The sequence below is a fragment of the Trichosurus vulpecula genome, chromosome 2, assembly GCF_011100635.1.
Source record: "Trichosurus vulpecula isolate mTriVul1 chromosome 2, mTriVul1.pri, whole genome shotgun sequence".
In the NCBI taxonomy this organism is placed as follows: Eukaryota; Metazoa; Chordata; class Mammalia; order Diprotodontia; family Phalangeridae; genus Trichosurus; species Trichosurus vulpecula.
Window position 1 is genome coordinate 71,585,134 of NC_050574.1, and position 15,295 is coordinate 71,600,428.

The 15,295-nt window shown below is 52.0% G+C and overlaps 1 protein-coding gene across 2 annotated transcripts in view; it reads left to right on the plus strand.

The window, feature by feature from the left end:
* Positions 1 to 613: 613 nt before the first annotated feature.
* The window catches only part of COL16A1 (collagen type XVI alpha 1 chain), a 74,722-nt gene continuing 60,040 nt past the window's right edge, over positions 614 to 15,295 (plus strand). For both annotated transcript variants that reach the window (XM_036744633.1, XM_036744634.1), the window contains exons 1-11: positions 614 to 682; positions 2,191 to 2,306; positions 4,366 to 4,440; positions 4,543 to 4,660; positions 5,217 to 5,340; positions 8,758 to 9,024; positions 9,165 to 9,245; positions 9,420 to 9,545; positions 11,896 to 11,949; positions 12,541 to 12,579; positions 13,590 to 13,625. In XM_036744633.1, coding sequence (XP_036600528.1) covers positions 2,231 to 2,306; positions 4,366 to 4,440; positions 4,543 to 4,660; positions 5,217 to 5,340; positions 8,758 to 9,024; positions 9,165 to 9,245; positions 9,420 to 9,545; positions 11,896 to 11,949; positions 12,541 to 12,579; positions 13,590 to 13,625 — 996 coding nt within the window. In that variant the 5' untranslated portion in view covers positions 614 to 682; positions 2,191 to 2,230. The remainder of the gene's footprint in view (positions 683 to 2,190; positions 2,307 to 4,365; positions 4,441 to 4,542; positions 4,661 to 5,216; positions 5,341 to 8,757; positions 9,025 to 9,164; positions 9,246 to 9,419; positions 9,546 to 11,895; positions 11,950 to 12,540; positions 12,580 to 13,589; positions 13,626 to 15,295) is intronic.

Sequence of the window (15,295 nt, forward strand, 5' to 3'; positions counted from 1 at the left end):
GGGATTGAGGGGGGGGGTTCTCCTTTGGAAACTGTCTTCTCAGGGCCTGGCCAGAGCAAGGGGGCAATCCTAGGAGCCAGTGGGAAAGAGGTAGAGAGAGAGAAGAGGGGGACTGGGGATGACTTTCCAAGTTTTCTTCCCAAGTTCTTAAAAAGCCAGCACTCCTGCCTCCTTTGCAGGGGGGCCCTTCCTGTGACGCTGTCTCCATGCAATGTGAGACACGCCTAGAATTGTGGACTGGGGATTCACCTGGCAGAAAAAGGGGAAGATTAGGGGGTGGGGGTGGGCAGGAGGAAAGGCAGCTTGGTCCAGCCCCTTCAAAACCCCAGCTTAGCTTAGCTGGCCTCGGAGCCCCCTTCCTCGGCGGGCGGCCCCGCCACAGCTGGCTCCCATTAGCTGAAGGCCTGGCGAGGGGCCAGCCTCCACCCGCCTAGTCTCCCCCTCTCAGCCGCGGGCCCGGCAGGCCCGCCAGTCTTAGGCTCGCTCTAGAAGGGGACACAGCAAGAGCAGCACAAGTAGGACGGGAACCCCGGGTCCCAGGAGAGCTTGTGGGGGGGACCCCCCTGCCCACTCCCTCCTGGTCCCCAAGGCCCAGACAGCCAGACTCTTGGCCCCACTCCCAGCCTTCTCCCCACACAGGGCCTGGAGGTGGGTGCCCAGGCATCCGTCAGGCCTCAGGCAGGTAAGTGGGGGACCCCTGGTCCCCAATCCCCTCCCCCTCCCAGCACAAGGCAGCTAGAGTCTCAGCTCTTTCTCAACTTTCTTCCCATGCTTACTCTAGGGCTGGGTGTCCAGGCAGGAATGAGCCAGAGCTTCAGTGAGTAAAGGGGGAGGGTCCTCTCTTCCCTAGCTCCCCATGGCCGTTATCCCAAAGCTCTTTAGGACTTTCCCCTTCTGTGGCATCAGCATCCATCCCCCCTCTGCCACCAAGCCAGGTTTAGGGCTAAGGAAGGACTGTAGGAATTGGGGAAGGCCATGGGACAGGGGAGAGGAAGGAGCCCGGAGGAGAAGGGATTAGAAGAGAGGCAGGAAACAGAGATAGAGGGTCACACAGGTACATACATGTCCGTGTTGCTGCCCGAATCCACATGCCTCCCAGTGTCATGGCATCTTTCCATTGGCCAGTCATAGGCTAGCGGCACTGTAAGCTCCCAGATGTCAGAGAGAGGGGCCCTAGTGGTGAGAACCAGAGACAGAAGAAAATCTATTGACTCAGACTACCTTAGGAAGAAAAAACTGAGGGGAGGAGGAAGAGGATGGAGAATAATGGTCTTCACTTCCATTGAGGACAGAATGTCCCACTGCTCCTGTCTCCCCCGGAGCTCAACCTACAGAGTTAACATGGTGCCATAGAAAGCACACACAGTCCTTGGAGTCAGGAGACCTGGGTTTAAATCGTGATGCTAAATGTACCACCCTGGACAAGTCTCTTTCCCTCTCTGAGCCTCAGTTTCCCTACCTGTAAAATTGGAGGGGGAAGGAATGTTTGGAGCAGGTGCTATCCAAGGTCTGCTCCAGCTTCGTGATCATTCTGTGATTCTGTGAAGCGACTACAGCAGCAGAGAGTGAGGTCAGACATTCAGCTCAAGGGGAAGGTTGCTCCAGCATTAGAAGGGTTGGGGTATCTCCTTTCCTCCAACTAACCCCTTCTTCCTGTGCTGGCCAAGAGACAGGGGGCTGGACTTAATGACCTTTGCTGGATCTGCGCAGGTAAAGGAGGGAGGGAGATTGAGATATTCGGATGTTTTATGGGTCAGTCCTGTTTAAAGGGTAAGCTCAGGCTGATGTATTTCCTCCCATCAATCTTGGTTTAATCAAATTAAAAGGGCCAAATCTATTATGGGACATTGACAGGTGGCCCACACTGCGCCCCCTAGTGGCCTTTGTGGCCTGGCCTGCCTCTCCCAGGTCCCTCACCTTGCCAATAGCTGGCGCTTCCATTTAGGCTTGGTCCCAGCTTGATAGGCCCTTTCCACTTGGGTGGTCGCTGAGGGCTGTCCATGTCCAGGTGAATGGAACAGGCATGGGAGCCCAGCACCATTTGCTAGGTCTGGATCAGTATAAAGCACTGTCACAGAAATAGGAGGCATGTCTCTTGTCAGGGTTCTTGGGGCCACTCAGACCCCAGTGGTTTCCTTTTGTGAATGAGAGAGGTCAGCTCTCATCTCCCTTCTCCTCTCTCTTACATAGGCCCATCTCCCCCGCCCCCAGGTGACGTCTGGAGTCCAGTATGCTGGCAGCTTGGGCTCCAGGACTGTGGCTGATCAGCCTCTGGGTCACCTGTGGCAGTCGAGGAGCGGAGACTGGTAAGGACTCAGGTGTACCCATCCCTAAGCCTCCATTCCCCCACTCCCATTTCAGGGGCAGAGGTTCCCAGGAGGTAACTAAAGGGGGAGAGGCCTGCTTTGGATTTATCTCTAAGGATGACTATGGGTCCTGCAGTCTCAATCTTGTATTTGATTCCATGTCTGAGAGTATCTGTATCATTGTATATCTCTATAATGTGTGTGAGTATGTATAAGTAAGTGCCTATATCTGTGATTGTGGAACTATATTTGTGCTGGAGGGGCAGCCTGCAAAGCAGCCAGAGGGCTGGACATGCAGTTGAAAAGACGTTAGTTTGAATTCTACCTCCGACACTTACTAGCTGGTTGAACTTGGGTAAGGCACTTAACATGTCTCTAAGTCTCAGCTGCCTCACATATAAAACAGATAATCCTTCCCTCCTAAGTTTATTGTGAGGTTTACATGAGCTCCTGAGTATGAAGTGCTCTAACCTGAAGGCACAATGTATGTCAGCTCTTACTATCATCTGAGTAGCTCTAGGTCCCTATATGAGAGTATGTGTCTGTGTGTGTGTCTGCGTCTGTGTGTCTGTGTCTATGTAGGACTGTGTCTAGGTCTCCTCCTGCATGGAGGTGAGGGAGGGAGTAAGCAGACCCTCTTTGCCCCAGACCGTGCCTTGGGCTGCTTGTGAGTATGTCTGTGAGGAAATGGACTTTGGCCAACCCCAGTCCAGCCTCTCTGCAGTCGCAGATGCCTCCAGTGCCAGTGGTCCATTGGAGCTACAAGAGAAGCCTCACTGCAGAGGGGATCCAAATCCTCCTGCTCCCTGCTTTGCTCATTGTGGAATATCATGTGGGGGCCTGGTCCAACCATAGCCTCCTGGGGAGGTCCTGTTGCTTCAGCATGGCAGGATTTGGGGGAGGAGGGTACAAAGGAGCCCAGACCCAGGACCAGACAGAAGGCTGGACTATTTCCAGGGTCAATGCCAGGGGAAATAGCTTTGGCATCATTCCTTTTGGGTGCCCGCCCAAGGGCCGGTAGAGAAGCTGTTCAGCTAGGGGATCCCTGAGTTTGCCAAGGGTCCCTGAGCTCCTTCTGGGGTTCTGTGCCTCCTTCCCTTCAGGCCCAAGAAGCCCCCTGGGGACAGCAGCAGAGAAGTCAGGGAGTGGGCTGAGTCCATGTGATTGGGAACTGGTGCCAAACTTCACTGTCCCTGTGATTGGATGTGTGTATGTTCCTGGATTCATGTGGCTACATGTGCACACGTGTATATGTGTGTTTCACCCACTCCCCTCTCCATGAGTCTCCTTGGGGGTGGGGGCAGCAGATTTCAACATCTCCGAGGAATCCGGGCACCATGCCAGTCGATGAGTCACACAGGCTGCCGCTGATGGAGCTGGCCCCTCCGGCTGCATATGTGTGTGAGGGGTGGAGAGTGCCAGAGCTTCTGGGCCCCAAACTTAGCTGAAAAGGCCACTGAATCTATTCCTCCTTCAGGATTCACTCAGATGAGTCTGGAAGCCCAGACTAGCCCATACAGGGTTCTTCCACCCATCTGGCCAAAGAGGCCAGATGTCCTTTCTGGTGTCTAACATCAATCCAGTCACTCAATCTGTTCTGTGGGGTTATCATACATGGTAGTCCCCTTCACACATTCATTGATTATGATGAAACTGCTCACCATACCACCTTGTTCTATATCTCTGGCCTTCTACCACCCCTGCCAGTGTCCCAGGGGGGGCTGATGGAGCAGCAGAAAATAAACTCTGCCTCTAACTCCATGTGCTCTTTTAGGCAAATGAGTTCTCATTGAGCCTCAATGTTCCCATCTGTCAAATGGAGACAGTTACGCTCAAACTGCTTACAGTTTCTTCTCTCCCTTTTGTTCTGCCTCCCCTCTTCTCTGGTTCTCCTGGGGCTGTCAGAGCAGGAGGAAGGTGGGGCAATGCCAAGGCTGGACCTGTATGTGCCTACAGTGGTTAGGGTTGATGCTATCAAACCTGTGTCTTCTGGAAACAGTAAGCATTCTGGGTACCCTAAGCCTGAGCATGCCCAGAGCTCATGTCTTCTTTCTTCCAGGTGAACAATGCCCCACCCTGCAAGAAGAGGGATTAAGGCTAGAGACTAGTGGTGACTCCCCAACCAACATGACAGGTGAGTCCTGGCTCTCCGCCAGCCACCCTGGTCCCTGTGCATCCAAGGCACCTTCTTGCCCACCCCTCAGCTGAGCTACCTGAACCCCTCTTCTCTTCCCAGGTTTCAATCTCATTAAGAGGTTTGCCCTCATGAAGGTCTCCGCCATCAAGAGGATTCGGAACCCCAAAGGGCCCTTCATTCTGCGGCTGGGGAATACCCAGATTGCTCTCCCCACAGCGTGAGTGCCCCTGGGTGTCTGCGGAGGGTACCTCTGGAGGTCTTTTCATCCATTCCCCTACCTCTGGGTCTACTTTGCCACTGCCCCAGCCCCATGCCGATCGGCTTGGATTTCAGTGCCCAGGAACAGGATGAGTTTTCATGAGGGCAGATCCATATGCTGCCCAAGAAGGCAGGCAGGGCTTTACTGTCAATCCTGATCTCCTGGCCTCTGTATATGTATCTCAAGAAGATGGGCCTGGGTCTGGGCAGGCAGGAATTGGGGAAAAATAGGTAAGGAAAGGGCCTGAATGCTATACTAGCAACAGGAAGGACCTGGCACTTGACTGGCAGTGGAGGAATTGGCCCTAGGTTGACGCTAAGGAATATGGGCATTCTCCTGGCACTTTGCTGAGTTGGCATTATCCTGATACCAGGGGAAAGAGTAGATATCTGACCTGCAATGGGGTAACAGGTGGTGTTAAGTGGACTCTGAGTTAAGTGGACTAAGCTGAGATCTTTGACTGGGCTTCTGATGATGGCAAGGCTCAACTGTCCTTTCTTCCTCCTCCTTCCAGTCAGGTGTTCCCTGGGGGTCTCCCTGACCAGTTTGCAATAGTGCTGACTCTTCTGCTGAAGAAACAGACAAGCAAAGACACTTGGTATTTACTACAAGTGACTGATAAGGATGGGTACCCACAGGTGAGCCTCCACCTCCTGCTTCCTTCCTAACCCTACATCCATTTCCCCTGGCCTTCTTCTCTTCTCTCCCCACCAACTTGGTCCTTCCATCCACTTGTCCTTCCCTCCAGCCTTTTTCTCTCCTACTAACATGGTCCTGCCCTAATCCTTCTTCTCCTTGTCTCTTCCACTCCCCTGTCCTAGGGACAGTACTGAGGGAGCTGGTCTTTGATTTCTTAACCCTCTCCCCACCCTGGGTCCCCCTCACCCCTCACTAGTCTTCCTACCTGCTACCCCTGGTATCCTGCCCCCAGGCCTGATAGATCATCCTTTGAGCCACCTACCTTCACCCCTGTCTCAACCCCATCTAGCCCTGGGAAGATCCTTGGATGCAAAGTCCAAGAACCCAATTTTTAACACCAGTACTGCTACTTACTCTGTGGGCAGCCTAATACAAGTCACTGCTTCTCTGGGGACCTCAGTTTCTTCATGGATAAAAAGAGGAGATGAACTACTAGAAGGAGGGCCCCCGACATCCTTTGTGTCGCGGACCCCTCTGGCAATCTGGTGAAGTCTATGGACTCTTTCTCAGAATAATGTTTTTAAATGCATAAGATTACAAGAGAAACCAATTCTGTCAAAATCATTATCAAAACAGTAAAAATCCAAGTTCATGGACCCCAGGTTAAGAGCCCTTCTCCTGGAATGATGCTCTTTGAGGTCCCTCCAGTTCTAAAGCTATGGTTTTAGATAGATTTTCCATCTTCTCCCCCCTCTTTGTCTTCTCTGCTCTGCCCTGGGGCATCATCTTCAGTTTATGTCCATACACACCCCAAGACTTTGCCTTCCCTTGCCCTGCCCACTTCCTGTCTACTCTGCCCCCCACCTCTCTATTTAACTACCCTCTCCTCCTTGCCTCTTTCCCCCTCCTTCCAAGAGTTTTCCAGCCCTCATCCTTTCTCATCACCCTGTCCTGGCCACTCAGAGCCCTGGGAAGGGGCCCTCAGGATATTCCTGACCAACAGGGCCACCAGCTCCCTTGGTACCACCCATCATGGGCCCCCTTACTGGAGCACAGAGCCTGAAGGGAAGGCAGTGTAGTGTATGAAGGATCCTTCGGTTGGGCTGATTTCAGATACCCAGTGATGCCCGCTCCTCTGAGAAGATCCAAGGGGCATTCACCCCCTAGGACTTTCACTTTTCATTCCTTTTTATACTTTCAGCCCAAAGCCAAGCCCTGAGCCATGCGGCCTTTCCATCCTCTGTATCTGTTTGGCTCCTAGCACTCAGAAACCAACAGGACCTTGATCAGTAATTATCTCCCCAATTCTACAAGCCACTGTAACAGGCCACCCCAGTTGGGTCTCTGCTTCCCCATAACCCTCCTCCCCAAAAGGACTGAAATTGTTAAAGCTAGAAGAAAACCTAAGGGACACCTGGTCTAATTCCCTCATCGAATCATGAGTAGCACAGACACAGAGGAAGGCAAAGGACTTGGCCAAGGTCACATAGAGATTTAGTGGCAGAGGCAGGACCTATTAGCGCAGCCCTCCTGTGACAGACAAGGCAGCTACTCTCTCCACCCATTTCAGGCCTTCTGTGTGCCTTTCTTTATGAGGCTTATTTGCAAGGACAAAGAGAGCATACAAATGCAGAAATGGGGCACCAGGGGAAGGCTGTCAGTTGTATGAATAACAGAAAACTCCCCAGTCCCAGGCTGGTGATGATGGCACTTAACTCCCTAACCAGCCCAGCGCCCTCCCTTTCCGCATGGTCCCCAAAGAGGACAGCATCTTCCACTCGAGACAACCTCTAATTGGCTGCCAAGCCCCACAAGGCCAAGCTCATTGGTTCAATCTACAGCGTTGGGCCAACCAGAAAACTTCCTTCTAGTTGGATAGGAATGTGAGTGTGATGCGTAATTGCTGCCTGGTGGCGGGTAGTGAAAGGGGGGATGGAATTAGGACAGATGGGAGCAGAGGATCTCCATCTGAGAGAGCCCGCATTTTATAGCAGAACCCCAGCCTAGAGGGAGGAGAGGCCTTGACTCAGAAAGGTTACACGGGGTTACTAAGTAGCACAGAATTACTAAGTAGCATGTTACTAAGTAGTAGGGAGGAGAAAGGCTTTGACTCGGAGTGGTTACATGGGGTTACTAAGTAGCATAGGAGTTCAAATCTGAACTTGACTACAGATCTAATGCTATTTTTGGTATAATATACTGCCTCCTAGAAGTCAAGAGATGGGAGGCAGCAGGGCATAGAGACTGAGAGAGCAGATTCAGGAAGACCTGGGTTCAAATCCTGCCTTGGACATGTACCACTGGCTGGGTGACCCTAGAAGCAATGCCCCAAGGCAATTTTCTAAAATTATAATTTGTAAGGTGGTTGCTGAGCTGCATTGGTAATTTATGAATTCTCAAGTCCAGACCCCAGGCCCACGTTCATCTCTACTTCTCCACCCCACGCACAAAATGGTTCAACAGGCCTAGGTTTGAGCCTTGATACTTAATAGCTGTGGGACCTTGGTCAAGTCACTCAACCTCTTTTTGTCTCAGTTTCTTCAACTGTAAAATGGGGGTGGTGACAGCACCTATTTCCCAGTGTTGTTGTGAGGATCAAATGACATGATATTTGTAAAGCTCTTACAAAGAGCTTTGTGTGTTTGGCACTGTGTGCCTGGCACACAGTAGGAGCTTAATAAATGCTTGTTTCCTTTTTTCCTGTAGAAATGGGAATTTTTATTATTAATTATTGTTATTCATTATTATTGTCACTGGCTAGAATTACATTTTTCTCCCCTCTCTGACCAAAGAGGTGGGGAGTAGAAAGAATAATTGTACATGGGCTTCTCGTCACTTGTAAAATCAGAGTATTTGACTTGTACTGACATCCAGGTCAGGTTGTCCCCAAAGATAGGAGGGAGACTGGAGACCATGCCTTCCTTATGAGCACTCCTCTTATAGGATGAGGAATATAAGGCCAGGGGAAAAAAAGACTGGGGGCAAGTGGGGGGTAGGGGGGGAAGGAGGCTGGGAACACACTAACAGCCTTCATTTATGCAAAGGGCTGCCATGTGAAAGATGGAATAAACCTCTACCTGGTTCCAGAACTGGGAAAAATGGGGAGAAATCACAGAGAAACAGATAGAGATTGGATGTCTGGAAAAAAAAAACTTCCTAATAATGAGCACTGTCCTAAAATAGAAGGGGCTGTTTGGGGAGGTAATGAACTCCCCATCGCTTGAGGTTTCAAGCATTCGTTGGGTGTGTCTGTCTTGGCTGGACTAGGTACCTCTAAGATCCCTCTTCACTTTGAGATTCTTCGATGCTGTGAATTCCCATTCCTTCTCAGGGCCTTGCTTTTCTCATGGAGCATTAGGATCTGTGGAGTTCTTTCTAGCTCCTAGTCCCATAATTCTATCATCTTGCCTCCTCAGATCTCCTTGGAGGTCAACGGTCATGACAAGAGCCTGGAGTTCCGGGCCCGTGGCTTGGACGGAGACTTTGTGTCCTGTATCTTCCCCATGGAGCAGATCTTTGACCTGCATTGGCACAAGTTGGTGTTGAGTGTGACTGGGCGTGTGGTCTCAGTCCATGTGGACTGCGCCTCTGTCTCCTCCCAACCTTTGGGTCCCCGGCATGCTGTGCTTCCTGAGGGCCATGTCCTCTTGGGTGTGGATGCTGAGCAAGGCAAGCCTGTCTCTGTAAGTGTCTGCTAGGGTGGGAGGCCTGGAGTTGTAGCTGGTACCACCCAGCGGCACGGCCTCCTGTTCCTAGAGGCTTCTCTTGGGGTGATCCCACTTTGTTTCCTGTGCCCCTCTTACCTTCATCTCCCCCTTGCCAGTTTGATTTACAGCAGGCCCACATCTACTGTGACCCTTCCCTGGTGATGGAGGAAGGATGCTGTGAGGTCTCACCGGATGGGGTGAGTGTGGGAACCTGGGGGCCACAGAGTGGTTCACTGAAGTGAATGCTGGTCCGCTTTGGGGTTTGGGGCAGCCACAGAATAGGCAGGCCAGGGAAGCTATCCCCAGGTGGGTAGGAGGAGAGGCAGGAGCTCAGGTGTCCTGAAAGCTAATTTCTTCCTCTTGCCAAGCAGTGCCCTCAGGAGGCCTCCAAGGCCCGACGGGACACCCAGAACAACGAACTCATCGAGATCAGTCCACAGGCAGAGGGCAAGGTCTACACTCGATGCTTCTGCCTAGAGGAGCCACAGGGCAGCAAGGTGAAGTTCTAACCCCACCCCGACTCCTCCTTATGCTCCATTCCTGCCAGAGGCAACCCCCCAAAATGAGTTAGATTGAGCTGGTGGTATGCCTGAGTTGTGAATCTGAGATGAGGGACCCCAAACAGAATGGAGAGGTGAAGCCCTTAGGGCCTGTGGGGTAAGGGAACTGATGGGCACTGGAGTTGGCTTCTCCTCTGAGAGAGGGATATCAGGAGCTGTGCTCATTCTTCACCCAGCCAGGCATTCATCCATCCATCCCTCTGTCCATCCATCCATCCATCTATCTGTTCATCCACCCATCATCCATCTATCCATCCATCCATCCATTCATTCATTCAAATGTTCCATAAACATCTCTTATGTTCTCAGCATTAGACTTTGTATCTTTGGATCCTTGGTATCTTAGCAAGATGCAAAATACACCTAAGACACAGTGCCCTCTGTCATGGAACTCACACTCTAGTATGGATAAGACACTAAGACAGATTATATACAACATCACACAATCAGTGCATTAGAAACATGCAAAGTGCTGGGGGAGGAGGGAGGGGAGGGAAACCTAACCTACTTCCAAGGTGGAGAGGACAGTCCTTTACTATCTGAACAATCAAGGAAGACTTCTTGGAGGAGGAAGTATTTGCAAAGAGCTTTAAGAATAGGTAAGAATTTGCCAAGTAAAAGGGAAGGAGGAAATTTCAGGCAGTTCTCACAGCCCAATGGGAGGGCATGGAGGTGGTGAGCTGTACCCCCTAGGTTTGCCAAGCTGCTTGAACCCCATGGGCTCTTGCCTGTAGACAAAGAAAGAGAATGCCCATCTGTCTCAGTGGCTTCACAAATACCCTGCTGATACCTCCCAGAACCCAGCTGGGAAGGTATATGTGTGTGTATGGAGGGGCAGGGTTCTATCTCAAACAAACACTCATGCATTAAGCATCAGGAGGACCCATTGCTTCCCAAAGCCCCTGCTTCACCAAGCACTAGCGGACTTTCTTGTCCAACCTAGTAAAAACATCAGGTTGACCTCCACTTGGTAACTAAATTTGGGATCTGCAGAATTCATGTTGAATCCCAGATCTAGTTACAGTCTGCAGGGCTATTGGCAAGTCCCTTTGCCTTTCTGTGTGTGCCCCCGCAGAGGCTTGGATTAGATCTTTGAGGTGTCTTCCATCTATGACATTTTATGTTCTATGCTTCCTTCCAATTCTCATGCTCTGCGTTCTAAGGACCCTCCCTGCTCTGAGACTGTTCTAAGTTTGTCCTCAGCTCTGACATTTGATGTGTTAAGGTCCCTTCCCTGCTCTGACAGTCTCTGATCCTCTGATTTCCTCCCCGAGTAATGCCGGGACATGTGTGTCCCCATCCCATGGGTGGGACCTGGAGAAGGTATAGTGCTTGAGAGTAGAAGCAGGGAGTTACTTCCCTTATGCCCCTTCCTGGGCCTCATCAAACTCTGAGGCTCCTCCACCCCTACAACATTGATCAGAAAGATCCAGGGACCAGAGGGGTTGGGGGGAGGCCCGTGCCCCCCTCACCCACCTCGGGCAGCCAGCCCAGGCTCTGACTCTGGAGAACACATGGCTCCATTCATTAGCTGGCTCAGTTTTTCCAGCATCCTAGGGGCAAAGGGAGGGATTTGGGGAGGGAGAGGAAAGAGTAGGGGGGAATAGAGGAAGGTGAATTAGGAATGCAAAAAGGGGGAGGCGGGCCACACGGAGTAAAATTGGGAAGGAGAGGAAAGAGAAGAAAGACAGGTTATTCATATGGCCTGGAGGGATGGGGGGATTGGGGATGGGGGATGGAGAAGCAGCCTTTCTTTAGGGATAGAGGCTCTGAGTGGGAGCAGGAACACCCTGTAGCAGGGTCATCATTCTGCCTCCTCATAAACTGCCCCCTCCCACATTCCTGACCCTTCTCCAAGGGACTCACTTCAGTATCAGAGTCTCCCACTTTCAGGGGAAGGCTAAGAGAGCCCTAGTAGATTTGATCAAGTCTTGGAGGGATATCAGCCTCCAGAGCCCAGCCATGTGTCCTCGTGGAGAAAAGCCTTCCCTAAGCTGGGAGCCAGAGGGATGGTTCTGCCATTTACTACCCGTGTGACCTGAGAAAAGACCCTTCCCCTCTCCAGACCTCAGTTTCCTAGTCTGTCAAATGACAAGGTTGGACTAGTCCAAGGTGGGACCCTCTAGGTCCTTGGGTGCAGCCTTTTGACTGAGCCCAAGTTTTACAGAACAAATCTGGGGGCCTCGAGGCTACAGGGTCCCCACCCCTGGACTAGACCTTCCCTTCGAAGTGTGACATCCTATGGTCTTGAAGCCTCTTCCCTGAGCCCATTTTTCTCTCTGTCTAGGTGAATGCTCAGCTCTCAGGAAATGCTGGAGTAAAGAAAGAGAAAGGAAACAAGGTAGGAGTGGAGCTGGTGAGGTAGAGCCCCCCCAGCCCATCCCCCAGGCCTTTCCTCTGTGCCTGGGCTACCCTGTCCTAGCGTTCCCCCTGTCCCAATCCCCACAATACCCCAGGGCTTGGGAAGCATTCTGGGAGGCAGCACATCCTATAGAGGGCGGGAGTAGCATAGTGGCAAGAGTCGAGACCTGGGTTCAAATCTTAACGCTACCATTTACTAGCTATATGACTTTTAGCAAGTCCCTTCCTCTCTATGGGCCTCGATTTCCTAATCTGTCAAAAGACTAGCTGGGCTCTGAAGTCTCATCCAGTTTGTCTCCTACAAAAGCTCCAGGGTCCATAGGCAGAGGTGCCAGGTCCACAAAGCTGAAAGGCTCACTGGGCACCACAGGGATGCCCACTAAGATCCTTGTCCTCACCAGGGAACTACAACTGTGATGCCCACACTGGCCTAGTTTGGGATGTTGGGGTCCCTTGGACCCCAAGTTTTAGTTAAGCTAGGTAGCCCTGGGGGCTAGGTCTCCCCTATTTTCTGTTCCTCCACTTCCCTTCCCCTCCATCTTCATATCCCTTTGCCTCTCCTTCCCTCTAGGACTCTTCCTGGTTAGAGAAGACTATGCCAGCGGATGAGGTAAGGCTGCCTGGGGAGGACGGAGAGAGGCCTATTGTGAAGGCAGACTGAACCAGCCCCTGAAATAAGTCTTTAAGGATGCCTGGGGGAAGTAAAAGGGGAGCGGGGGCAGCCGGATGCCTGCCCGACTCCCTGCATTCCTGGAGAGGCCCTGGGCACTCTGCCCTATCACACAGGGATTACTGGCTTAGCAGGAAGGCCTGTGGAGAAGTTACCACCTTGGCTCTGAGATGGCCACTGTGGGAATAGCCAAGAGTTCAGCTTCTCCCAGTTGCTCTGACAGACCCTTGGGAGCCTGCATGTGCAATGCCCATACTGAGAGGAGAAATCACATCTGGGGGCCATTAGGGCCCAGGAGGATGGGGTCACAGGTTCCCTTCCTTGGCTGTGCCCTCTCAACCTAATGTTAGCATAATGGAAAGAACACTAAATTAGGAGTCTGGAGGTCTGGGTTCAAATTCTGATTCCATTATGTACTAGCTATATGACCTTGGGAAAATCATGTAATTGCTCTCTGCCTCAGTTTCCCCACATGTAAAATGAATGAATTGGCATATGACCTGCAGAGATTCTTTTAGCTCTAAATTCTATAATCCCATAATCTTGGGCAAATCCCTTCCCCTCCCTGGGCCTCAGTTTCCTCATCTGGAAAATGAGAAGGTCAGACTAGATGGTTTCTGAGATCCATCCATCTCTATGCCCTGTGCCCTACCGTGGAGCGAGCTCCTGGGCGCTTAGGGCAAGCCCCTGGGCACTAACTGGGCAATGCATGTGTGTGCACTTAGGGCTCCTAGGGATCCCTGGCCCCCCAAACATGCTATATGAGCTTATTATTTTCTCTAAAAAACAAATTCACACAGGTGGGAGAGGCCTGATTCTCAGCCCAGCTTAGATCTGCCAGAACAGCTGCTCCCAGGAAGCTGTTGAATGTTCAGGATATTGCGAGTTGGGGGGCTGGGAGAGGCTTCTCATGCGGGATCCCCAAGACTGACTTGGCTTTCTTCCTCTAGTGCCCACCCTGTGCCAGTCATGCCATGGAAAACAACGTAAGTGAGCCCACAGGGGGCCAGTGCACCAGGTGGGAGGGAAGGGTCCCAAAACTTTGTAGGGGAGAAGATAGAAAGGGCTCTCAAGCCTGGATGGGAGGAACCCAGGGCCACATCTGTGGGCCCTTTCTGGATGCGGACTGGCTGATAAGCTTATCATTTAGGCAGGGCAATCTCCCTGGGCTTCATTTCCCTCACCTGTAGAATGAGGGGTGACTAGATGGGCCCCTGAGGTCCCTTTCTAGTCCTCAGTCACTATTTGGGATGACTCCTTCTTGGCTGAGAACAGGGCTGTCCATAGCTTGTTCTTCCTCCTCCCTTCCCTGGTGCTTCAATGCCCCAAGCTCTGATGTGTCCACCCCAGCCACAGCCAGATGGATCCTCTTTTGTGAAGTGTCATGTTTGGGGATCTTTTAGGGAGAGGAGCACCTAGGACTACCTCTTTGGTCCCCTTAACATTCCCCCTTAGAGAACAGAGCCAGAAATCAAAGATGGCAGCTTGAATTTGGTTCCTGCTGCTGGCTTGCTGGGTAGACAGGAAACCTGAAGCATTTCTTCCCCAATCTGGTCTTCATCCTCATATGGAAAATAAAGGGCTTCAATCCTTAAAGTCTATTCTGGCTCTAGATATTATGGACCTTGGCTAAAAATTATGCCTCTTCCCAAATCACAGCTCTGACCCCAGCCTGGGTAGCCATAGGTCCCTCTTGCTCTCAGTTCTGGCAGGACCCAAAGTGAGTGTCAGGGACCTTAGACTCCCCTCCCCCAGGCAATCCCTTGGGGTTTGAGGGGAAGAAAGGGGCCCCAGTGGGGGTATGCAGCTGCTGTCCAACTGGGTCCCCACCACGCCCACATCCACATGTGGTTGGGTACCCCCCATGCCACCAGCCTGACTCATCCCTCTCCCACGGCTCTGATGCGCTCAGTTGGCCTGCCCAGAATGTACCCCTGCTCTGCCTTGGCTAAAGGAGCACAGAGGCGGGAGGGCTGGACAGACCATCCCCATCCCCACCCCAGCTAACCTCACAGGGAGTGCTCCCTTCTAGGGCCCCTCAGTCCAAATCCAGGCCATTCTTCTCTCTGAATATCCCTTTTCCCCACAGCTGTAGAGGGAGTTGACTGGTGGGGTTGCCTGGGTTCCTATTTACCCCCAGACTCTTTCTGGAGCTCAGGGAGACTTGGCTTGGCTCCTAGCAGGATATCAGAGGTGGGGAGGAACATTGGGAATAGCGTAGGCTAGGGCTTGGGGTTGGGAGACATGAGGAGTGCCCCAGGCCTCCCCCCCATTCCCAACTTTCCCTGACTCTCCATCCCCCATGACTGCATTACTCTATCCCTCCCCTGTCCGATCGTCTTTCCCTCTCAATACCTTTCCCAGCCAAACTAGCCTGTAACATCTGGCAGGCCTATGGCTTCCAGATGTGTGTAAAGTTGCCATGGAAACAGCAGGATTGCCATGGCAAATGAGCAGCTTGGGAAGGAGGAGATAAACTGGGGGGCCAAAGACTAGCCCCATTCTCTATCTGGTGAAATAGAGCGTTCTGAAGGGGGAAGAGACAATCCAGTCAGGTTGGTGGAAAGAGCAAAGGAAGGGGGAGGATGTCGAGGGTCAGTTTGTTTCCTTGTCTTGCCGTGAGACCTTGGCAAAGTTGCTTGACCTCTCTGAGCCT